General features: G+C 39.9%; 1 protein-coding gene across 1 annotated transcript in view; it reads right to left on the reverse strand.

Moving 5' to 3' along the window:
- Positions 1 to 11,336, reverse strand: part of Fbxo4 (F-box protein 4) — a 12,317-nt gene extending 981 nt beyond the window's left edge. The window contains exons 1-6 of the mRNA XM_031360007.1: positions 10,878 to 11,336; positions 9,454 to 9,689; positions 8,045 to 8,265; positions 4,584 to 4,659; positions 4,306 to 4,481; positions 1,421 to 1,596 (exon numbers count right to left, since the gene is read on the reverse strand). Coding sequence (XP_031215867.1) covers positions 1,421 to 1,596; positions 4,306 to 4,481; positions 4,584 to 4,659; positions 8,045 to 8,265; positions 9,454 to 9,689; positions 10,878 to 11,060 — 1,068 coding nt within the window. The 5' untranslated portion in view covers positions 11,061 to 11,336. The remainder of the gene's footprint in view (positions 1 to 1,420; positions 1,597 to 4,305; positions 4,482 to 4,583; positions 4,660 to 8,044; positions 8,266 to 9,453; positions 9,690 to 10,877) is intronic.
- Positions 11,337 to 11,694: the final 358 nt, after the last annotated feature.

Genomic DNA, 11,694 nt, shown 5'->3' on the forward strand with positions numbered 1-11,694 from the left:
AAGATAGAAATGGACAACTACATCAGCATGCTACTAAACAAATGATGGGCCACTGAAGAAATTAGAAAGAAGGAAAAGAAGGAAAGAAAAGAAAGTATCAAACATATGGAGCATGGAAAGCAGTACAAAAGGATAGGTTAGAGCAACAAATACTTACTTTAAAATGCACGCACATGCACACACACACTCACACACACACACACACACACATGATTTCAGGTGTAGGAGCATATTTTAGGCCCAAGCCTCATTAAATGAATAACATTTCAAATAAACATCCTAATGATGTATTTCAGTGGGTTTGGGAAAACAAACACCAAATTATAAGACAGAAAGAAATAACCAAGATAGAAAACAGTGATTTGAAAATTAGAAAAGATAAATGTTTGGTTTTTCTGAATTTTAAACAAAACCTTTAGCTGGGCAGGGGAAAAAAAAAAAGAAAGATCTTTAATCCCAGAACTTGGGAGGCAGAGGCAGGTGGATCTCTGTGAGTTTGAGGCCAGCCTAGTCTCCACAGCAAGAACCAGAACAGCCAGAGCTACATAGTGAGCCTCTGTCTCAAAATAAATAATTAAACAAATTATTATTAATAATTAAATAAGATACAAATAAAACTATAATAGACCACCAGAGACAGTTTATTTATGAAGTTTCATTTCAGTTTTCATTTGAAAAAAACTTCATTATTCAAATAAAATTTAAAGCACCAGACTATAAGTTACAATTCTTAAAGCATAATTAACATTGATGTTGAGGAATCCTTAAACTGAATGTTTATTATGTTATTCATTTAATGAGGCTTGATTGTTGTTGGCATCCTTAAAACCACCCTCTGTTTCTGTCTTACTATTCTTGCAATAGGAGAGGTGAATAGAGAACAGACGACCAATTCAAATTTACTAGCACCTGTCAATCAAGCCTTTAAAATTTATATTAAAATGGTAGTTCACTTCAAAGATGAATGTTATCCTCCCAATTAATGTTCCCTAAAGTTCTGTGTTTCAGAGGCTTGGTCCTCACTCTGAGGTGCTGTTAGGAAGAGGTGAAACTTTCAAGAAGTGGTGACTAGTGGGGGATCATCGAATATTCCTTGAAGGCCATACTGGGATCTCAGCCCTTTCTCTCTTGTTCCTTTTTGTTCCAAGACAGAGGTTTTCTCTGTCATGTGCTCATACTATGAGCCTTGACACAGGCTCAAAATCAAGGTCAACTGATCAGGGAGTAAAATGTTAAAAACCAAGACAGAATATGCCTTTCTTTCTTTTGAAGTTACTGTCTTAGGGTATTTTGCTACTGTAAAAGAAAACTCACAACACACATACCTGTAAACGTACACATGCACATAGTTGAACAAAAACATACAATAGGAAGAACAATAAAAGTAAGTTCTTTGTTGCAGGAGCAGTTAAGACCTTACCATCCACGGGTGGTTTAGAAGACTGAGACGCAGCTCATGAGCTAAATAAAAACAAGGCATTCTCTTTACGTCTGCTTGAGAAGTACAAGATAGAACCAGCATGGGTCTTCCTGAAGATCCAAAAGCTGGATCTGTCATGGCCATAATACGAGAAAATTCATCTTGCCATTCGTGACCTAAGGCATTTAAAATACATAATTGGCATCACTCCCAATTGCTCTAAAGATAACTATATGTAAAATAACACACAAAGGAATTAAAAATGTCAGTAGGATTTAAACACGACAACTGCCTTTATTCCTTGGATTTATACATGGTTCTGCCACAAAATTCTATTTAATAGTCTTTCAAAGATATAAATTTAAATGATGTCATAAAGAAATACAATCATAATAACATTCAGGTGTACTGATTGTTTAAAGTAACTGTGATATGATAAATTTCATTTACACATTCTGCAACTATCTGATAACCCTTTCTTTCAACATCTTTACTTCCTACATCTGAACCTAAAATTGGGCCTATTTTTTTCACCCATTTTTTTTTTTTTTATGTCTGCCTTTTACTGGAGCATCCAGATCACAGACATTCTGTGGTAAACAAAATTCCCAAGCCATTTCCCCACATCAGCCTCCCAAGAAGCTTAGACTGCAGGTACAAGCCATTGTTTCTTTTTCTGTCTCAGGCCTTTTAGACTTAATGCTAGGTGTTTTATATAGAAAAGTGGTTAGAGGCTGGAATAAAGAGAACTGACTCTCAGAGGCCAGCATGCTCTCGTGACATTGATTCCAGTCTAACTAGTCATCAATGGTGGATTTGGTCTCTGCTGTGGTAGTTTCTGTCAACACAGAGAATTCAAATTCTCTCCACAGTCAGGTATGCTGGATCACACTTGTAATACCAGCAACCAGGAGGCTGAGGCAAAACAAATTCCATCAGTTCAAAGCCAGCCCAGGCTACATAATGAGGGCCAAGCTCAGTTTTTACATGCCAGCTTCAGTCTTAGGATGGGATGCGCCTGAGCACAAATAGTGGAAGGGTTTTTGGTGTCCCAGCATGACTCCTGAACTCTGCCCTGTACTGGTAGAAAGGTGTTTCTTGTAAAAGGGTTATCAGACAGTTGCAGAATGTGTAATAGAAAATTATCACGCCATGGTTACTTTAAACAATTTGGTATGCCTGAATGTTCTTGTGACTGTATTTATTTATGACATCATCTAATCAGACAAGGAATCAGAAAACAAAGATTTCTTTCAGTCCAAGCTGGATACTGACCTTTGTGCTCAGGCAAAGAGCTTTTGCCTCTACCATTCTCTAAGGTAGCAGGCAGTCTGTGCCTGAATAAGAGACGGGGATTTCTCATCCTATGGCTGTTGACAGGAAGCTATCTATGGCTTTGTTTAAGGAAATGATATAGAAAGCAGGGCGGCCCTCTACTCTCCTGTTGCAGCAGATCAACACTTGCCTCAGCCAAGGACCCAGGGGTCTCTCTCCAGTCCTCCCACTACACTTTTTTTAATTCTTTTTTTTTTTTAATTTTCTTTATTTACATGTCATATTTCCCAGTTTCCCCTCCAAAAACAAAAACAAAAAACAAAAACAAAAAACAAAAAACAACAACAAGAACAAACCCCTGTTCCCTCCCCCTCCCCCTACTTGCCACCCTACCCTCTCCTGCTTACTGGCCCTGGCATTCCCCTACACTGGGGCATAGAACCTTCACAGGGCCAAGGGCCTCTCCTCCCATTGATGGCCGACTTGGCTATCCTCTACTATACTTTTAATACATATCTAGCAGAGCTGCATGGCAAAGATTCAGGAGACAGGTACAGACTGATTTTGTTTCTTATGTATTTTTCCCCCTCCATCATGCTTGGGATTGAACCTGAGACCTAGGTTATGAATTATGCTAACACCCTGCTTTTTCTCCCGATTTTACAGGAAGCTATTGGGAGTGGTCTGGAAGATTAAGTAGAAGTGAGCTCTGTCAGTTTTAGCTCTCAGCCATATCTCCACCAGCAAATACAAAGATTGGCGACTCAACAACTTTTCGATAACAAATGAATCTTCTGCTTATTTTGCTTCTAGTTTTTTGTTTTATGGATAGTCCTGTAAGAACAGGAAATAATTTATTCTTTTCCTATGAATAACTTTATCCAGGATTTCTAAGTACAATTTCCTCTAGTATTTAACAGACTGGTAGAGAAATACATTCATTGTCAATTAATGCAATACACTAAATAACTATAATATATTATTATGTGTGCTATATATAAGCAGTATATATAATAAATCATTTATTATATATTTATATTCTAACTTGTACACAAAGGATTGGGAGGAAATTATAACACTGGCTCATGATCCACAGATATAGCAATGTCATCACAAAACAATATTGTCAGTGACAATTATTCAGAGTATATAGAGAATACTATCAACTCACTGATTTAATTAACTTTAATCTACTCAGTTAACATCCCTATCTCCACACCTCTCTATAATGTGGGTAAGAATGAACCAACAAATTGTCAGTTATCTATATAAATTATTTGAATATATAAGAGGCAGAGAGAGCGTCAGTAATTTTATAACGTAGAACTAAGCAAGAGAATACGGCTGAGCAAGCTTTGACTTGTACTAGCACCTTGTGGTACTTACAGATACTAGATGTCCAGGATACCAGGCAAATCTATGGATGACATGTGGTGTTCTAGGAATCTCACATGTGAGTATATATACAACAAGGACTGAGAAGTGACAGTAATGGCCAGAAAACCACAGTAGTAAGCATCTAACTGCTATATTTTTACAGTGCTCTAACATGATTTTTTTTCCGAGAATGATGTAGTAGCACCTCGAAGAAGAGATAAAAGGATGCTTACGTCGATGAGCTTCAGCATTTGCCACGTAGATGAACCCGTCTACAACCTCACACACTTTCTGAATCTGTGGGATGACAATGTAGCGGCTCCCCTGTTGCTCGCCTCCCTTACTCTGCAGGCTGAACATCTTGTTAACGGTGCTTGTGTGCTCCTCCCTTGCTCTGTCTCTTTCCTTTCTGCGAGAAAAAGAAATGCAAACATATATAACACAAAGACTGTAAACAAGGTTCGTCCCACTAAAGTGTTCCAGTGCTGATGTTCCAAGCAGCTAGCCGTACCTGGTAGTTGAGTATAATATCAGGATGTTGAATTTATGCTGATTGCTCAACTGGAAATTGACTCCAGATCCAATACCTACACGAGAAAGTCAGTAATATAAGCAAGCCAATAGTAAAAACAGTAAAATAATAAGAATAAAAAAATCTCCAGTGAAATCAAAAGGGGCAAAGGAAGAAAAAGATCAAGCAAGTTATATGCAACTTTGGAATAAAAAGCAAGGCTTGTGACTAAGGAAAAAAAAATTGTGTGCAACTGTGATTCACAAGGCAGGAAGAACCTGGATAGAGAACTAAGCGTTGGCTCTACAGGCTTTGGGCACCATCACAAACATCACAGCATCAGCTAGAGTGTGGCAACTACTTCTATTTAGCCCCAGTGTGTATTCATTCCCATTAAACTCTGCATATACATTCATCAAGGGCCCATTCATCCCCTAGGAAAACTGTTCATAAACATGTTGCACGTCATTATAAGGGCCTCAGAAACTGAGTCAAAACTGCAGATGCTGACATTTGGAAGTAGGGTGCCTTGGGTTAGAATCCTGAACTTGCCATGGTACTCGTTGACTTACGAGACTGTTCTGACACAAAACAGAAATAGCAGTGGCTGGGAGCTCACTTAGGGGCGACTGTAAAGACTATCTGACTTAGGGGATGCCCTTAGATGGCTAAATACTGGCTTTTGTGTCTGTCTCTTTTGTGTCTGACTTAACACTACTGCTGTCCCTTTCCTAGCATCTGGGGTTTTGTTTGTTTGTTTGTTTATTGTTTTATCAATGATCAATGGGATTTTTTTCTTTTTTGGCCTTCTGGAAAAATCCTTCTTTATTCCATAGCTCTAGTTTTGCTATATGTCTCTCTGATCTGTCTACTTCTCTCCACTGTCGTTCTCCTTTTGTTACAAATTGACTACCTGACATCTCTTCTAACCAGGCTTCCAAACCCTTTTGCTTTAACTAGCCTTTCTTGCAATAGCAGGTACATTGCTTAATGATGCATGCCTAAGTATTTCTCTTCTCTACAATGCCATTGGCCTTCAGATGTACAAACAAAACCCAATATAGTCTGTCCCTACTTACCGCATTAGAGACAACTCCAGCCTTCATTCCCTTAACTATTGAATTCTGCTTAAACAAGCTATGTCATGTCATCCTGTGTTACCACTCTAAGCAACACTTTTATAGATCTGGACTTACAAGCACTAAAACTGTAAGTATCCTAAGCCACATGATCCTCTACTCCTCCAGCCATGATATTTCACAAAAAGCACATGGAAACAGAAATCAAATGTTTCTGCCCTTTTTTTAAAAATCAGTCTAAATTTCCAGAAATTATCCTTTCAACACATCTAACCTCAGCCCAACTTATTATGCAACCCCTATTATTCTCTGATCTGGGAGACTGGCATTTTCAAGCAATCACTTAAGTCTCTGTAAGAGGAAAGTAAATGCCATTTCATAATTATCACATTTCCTCATGTGTTCTGCCTTTTCTTGAAGTGTTGCCTTACCCTAACCCCTTGACTGAAACTGGTCTGCCTTAGGTCTTGCCAAAGATTCTCATTTACCAAAATTGCTTATTTCCTCATACCCTGTAGTGTAAAAGTGTGCAGATGCTCTCTAATTCCAAGACTTCTCTAAACTATGACTCAAGAACCCTCTGGAAGAGTTCCATCTGAAAAACACATCATTCTGTTGGGAGAGCAGTCTCTCCTTCCTCAATTTTGTCATCCATAATCATCTCTCTCCACTGTAGACTTCGACATGCAGCTCACTATCTTCCTCTCCATCTTCTTAGACTTCCAAGTCCATATGAACTGCTTATGACTCCAAGCTGTTAATTCTTCATATCTGGACACATAATCTATAGGTCATTCATTTACTAAATGTGTGTGTATGTATGTATGTGTGCCATAGTTACTTTTCTTACTTTTCTATTGCTGTAACAAAACACCATACTCAAGGCAACTTATAACAAAAGGATGTAATTTGAGAGCTCATGATTCCAGAGGGTTAGTGCCCATGACCACTATGGCAATGAGCTTAGCAACAAGCAGGCAGGCTGTAGCAGTTGCCAAGAGCTTGTATCTGAGCTACAAGCACAAGGCAGTGAGAAAGCTAACTGGGAATGGGGCGTGAGTGTTTGAAACCTCAAAGCCATCCCTCAGTGATGCACCTCCTCTAACAAGGCCACACCTCTTAATACTTACCAAACAGTTCCACCAACTGGGAGCCAAGTATGTGAATATATGACCCTGTGGAGGCCATTCTCACTCAAACCACCATAGTGTGGAAGCTATGACATGGCTCATATGATATATACAAACCAAAATAAAACTGGTAAGGTCCTCACTCTTGTGGAACCTAATGCAATTGGATTGCTTACAATACTTGGTGTATATACCGTGCAGTTATCAGAGTCAGCAAATTCCATCCCTAGCTCCTGCCACTAAAACCAACCACCAAAAAGTCATTCTCCTCTGCTGGTTCCTTATCCTAGTGAATGGCTTTCTACCCAATATAAACCCCAAGGCAGAAGCCTGCAGCTATCCTTATTACATAGTCCTTATTAATTGTACCAAGTTTCATCCTCAATATTCATTTTCTTTTATCCAGCGATCCCATCCATGCTTTTTAAATCACATATTACAGCAGCTCCTTCCGTCCTTTCTAACCAGTTTTCCATTCAGGAGCCAGAATGAATGTTCTAAAATGAGAGTTTGATTGGACACCCCACATGTTGTTGTCAACGCTTACCAAGTTCCACTCTTTCTAGACTTAGAGATATTTCAGCTGAATCCTAATCATTCAGAACTTCGTGCTTTTTTTCTTGTTGTCTTAAGGGTATATATCTCCTAAGCCTGGAAAAGTCTGAGGAGGCATCCTCTTCAATGTGCAGCCTTCTTGGGTTGTTATCTTTCTATTCAAAACCTAACTGATCATAGTCTAATCACCTAAATACTTGTCTGTGTCCTCCTCACTTACATCTGGGAAGACCCAGATTTGTTCCAAATCTCTGTATCTACACAATGAGTAAAGCATAGCTTACATTCTGTCACTACTTATGTTAACGATACATTCCCACCCCACCAAGAAGTAACATGCTGTTTTGTGGACTTTTTCTGTACAGAGGAGGTAATAATATAGATCTTTTTTTAAAAAAAATCCAATATATGTAAAAATAATTTGCAAATCAATATTCAGTGGTTTTCTTGGTAAATTTCTTTTATGGTAAATATGCTATGGTCTGTTGAAATTTATTTTTAACATATTATTAAATTCTAAATTATAAAAACTTGAAAAATTAAGAAAAAAGTACTTCTTATACTAATTTTCCCATTTAGTAGGACCAGGGGCCCATTCACCAATTTCTATATTTCACTACAAGACTTACTTTTTAAATATCTATCTCTTTAACACTAATATCCAGCTCCAAGTATTGTATATTAACACGAAAATTACCATCAATCTGTCTATGAGGTAAACCAGCAGTTGGGCAAAGGTCCTCAGAAGACATCAAACTCAACACCAAGGATGTGTTCAGTTCTTCCAAACCTGGTCCAAACATAGCAAACCGGGGTTCATTCTGAATGATCAGTGATTGTAAGAAAGAGGTAACTGCTCCGTACATAGGACGGCTGGCTTTCAAGGCTCTTCTTGCATATGGACAGCACATTTTATAACTGCATAAAATTGTCACAATTAGAAAATAAAATAGAAAACATTTAATGTGTTGTTCATTTGAGAATATATCATTTATTGAGTCCTCTGTAAGACACCGGTAATGTAAAGATCATAGTTTTAATCCTCCCAGACAGTACAGGATAGGTACCATTATAACATGTATGTAGCAAACCATGCCAAGCAAAGACACAAGGTGCTAGAGAGTGAGGGTGACTACAGAGCTGCAGAACCCTCCCTAAGGAAGACGTCATTTACTTTCTTATCTTTCATTTAGTTCCTTTCATGAATCACATATTGTAATGTTTGCTTGAATAGTTGAAACTAACTATATAGAATAGTAACTGCTCTCTTCCTGAGAAAGATTTCATCCTTCTCCTGCAGTATGTGACAATATCTAAACGATTTTATGTTCACATCTGGGGAGAAGGCTATGATAATAACATTGACTTAGTAGAACTATAGATGTCACTGCACATCCTACAACTTCCAGGACAGTCCCCCAAAACTGGTCCAAAATGTCAATACGGTTAAGATTGAGAACCCCCATAATAAAGATGAACAATAGATACTTAGCATTAAATCTTAGAAATTTAAAAATATTACTAAAGCCACTAATAGCAAGGTTCCTAAAAACCCCTTTAATAGTCTCCACATAAAAGTTGATTCAAAATACTAAGTAAATACACAGGGACTCCCAACTAGACCTCGCTGAAAATTAGCAAAATAAAATCATGTGGGGAAAAAAAAAAACATGATGGTTCAGCAGGTACAGGGGCTTGTCACCAAGCCTGATGGCCTGAGTTCGATCCCAGGGACCCATGTGGTGGGAGGAAAGACTGGATTCCAAAAGGTTGTTCTCTGACTTCCATATATAGCATGTAATATGTGTGCTCACCCACACATACACATAATAAATAATAAATAAGAGTGAGTTTTAAAAAAGAAAGGTCCGTGGAATTTGAGATTATCTAAAAAGTTCATGTACATTTTGACCTAGTCATCTCCTGTTATCTGATATGATTAAAGCTGTGAGAGTCCTATGAAAAAAAAGTCATTTAACTTAACCCCTAATTTTAACAAGGGGCATCCAGACAAATCTTATGGAGCAAGTTAGCACCACGGTCAGAACTAATGTGGACTATTTAGAGTATAGTATCTCTTGTCAGTTCACAGAAATTGATACTTACACCTCCATGTAATCAAAACATGTGCTGTCGGTGACCTCAGATATGGGCTTTTTTAAGATCTCTAGATCTGGAAGTGACTTCCAATCCACAGAAGACCAAGAAGGGAGATCCCGCAACAGAAAGTATCTCCAGAGAATTGGGTCTCTGACAGTTTTGTTCCAGTAATGGTCTGTACTTCCCAACTGGCACAGATCATGCGGTGAAAGAAATGACAAAATATACAGCTGCACATCAATCTGAAACAGAGGCAAGCAGCATGTAAAAGGAGTCATCTGCCTGGGGAAACTGGTGGTAACCTAACCAGTAAAGAACTGTTACACTGAAGAACTGAAGATCACTTGAATTAGGTCTTTACAATATTTCAACCTATCTTATTATTGCCTCCATATAGAGAAAAATCAAAACCAAACATTTTCATTCCTAACACACCTGAAATGTTGAAAACTCAAGCTCTGCCTTTCTATTTTTCAAGCAAAATAACCAGTTCTTTTCATTTCTTCCCATGAGTATGTTGGTGTACCAATTAGTAATTTATTCTTCAAAATAAATGTGTATCAAGTGGAGATTTTTCAGGGGTTAAGAGCACTGGCTGCTCTTCCAGAGGTCATGAGTTCAGTTCCCAGCAGCCATGTGGTGGCTCACAACCATCTGTAATGGGATCTAATGCCTTCTTCTGGTGTGTCAGTGACAGTGTGCTCACATACATAAAATAAATAAATCTAAAAAAAAAAAAACAAAGTGGAGATTTTTCTGATTTTATCACTAGATCAAATGAAAGCATGTGAACCTGTCATTTGAATTTCTCCATATAGTGTATTAATCAGTTCAGAGGAAACAGGAGAGAAGCTTGGAGGTAACCTAAGCCTGTGGCTTACATTTAGAATGAATGTCAGTGGGATGTACTAATAATCCAACTGAGAGAAAGGAACTGTCATCAACAATGTATAATCTCTTTATTTATTTTATCTTTTTCTGAAACTTTAAATTACATGCATTCATTCTCTTTATAGCCTTACATGAGATACTTGTAACTTCATTGGTTTCAATTACGTGGCAGTTTTGTTGTTTAGGTTATATTAGAGTTGCTTGCTCTGGGCGAACCCCTAACTGGAATACATTGACCCTGGGACTGAAGACCAAGATGTGCAGAACAAAGACACTGGAATGCTTTCCAAGCTAACCCACGTCCTTCATCAGACTTCCAGACATCCTATTTGGATGACTGACAACCTGTGGGTGATCTCGCTGGTCATTAGTATGTGTTGTGGTGCGACCTTGGCTGGCAGGTGGATACCAAGAGTCACCCTCAAGGTGATTCTGGCTACTTCACTTCCAGGCGAGCACACACCCGGAAGTGGCTGCCCTGCTGGCCCAGGCCCCGGTGCTGTGGCGGCCCCTGTGCGCGGCCTGCGGCCTCGGCTCACCGGCAGCCGCGTCAGCGCGCTTGTCTCCTCCGCCGCCTCCTTCCGGGGTGCCCTCGGCGTCGCCCGCTCCTTGCCCACCGAATGCCAGAAGGTCCTCCAGCCGCTCAGGATGGCGGCCTCCAGGCGGCCCCAGTCGCTGGCGAGCGGCGGGGAGCCGGATCCGCGGGGTTCGCTTCCAGCCATGGCCGGCAGCTCCGCGCGACGCGGCCCAGCGCACGGGCTTTCCAGCCTAGCCACTCGGCCTCCGTCTCCGCCTCCGCCCGCCCGGCTGGGACGACCCAAGCTGGTCTGCTGGGCGCGGCTCCAGGCCGCGGTGGCCCGGAATGACTCACCCGGTTAGGGCAAACCCTCCGGCAGGAAAGACTGGCTGTCGTTAGCCCAAACTACACATCCTCCAGGTCCCCGGCTCTATGCACCACCACAAAGGCCTGGGAACTAGGGCTTGTTGAACAGCCACCCTTTTTCTGTAATCTTGGTCTAATAAACACTTGCTTCCCCGTAAGCGTTAGGTACTAAGTAGGCTGTACATGTGCTTCTTTGTTTTGGAAGCAGCAGTCTACCACTTTCTTGGAGGTTAGCAAAAACTGGATCCGTGGAGACCATCAGGAGCCCGTGGAACTTAAGTTCTCCAAGAAGTCCCATCTGTTACTAAAGATGTTGACCTTGGCTGCCCAGAACATCGTGCTGTGGAGAAAGGATTGTAGATGGAAAGCCAAAAGTGCCTCAGGAATAGTTCAGTTAATACTTCAATCTGGTTTTGGTCTAATCTCATGAGGAATACTAGGTGAAAACTGTAAGCTTTGCAAACATCTGGCCT

Source organism: Mastomys coucha, unplaced genomic scaffold, assembly GCF_008632895.1.
Source record: "Mastomys coucha isolate ucsf_1 unplaced genomic scaffold, UCSF_Mcou_1 pScaffold8, whole genome shotgun sequence".
Taxonomy (NCBI): domain Eukaryota; kingdom Metazoa; phylum Chordata; class Mammalia; order Rodentia; family Muridae; genus Mastomys; species Mastomys coucha.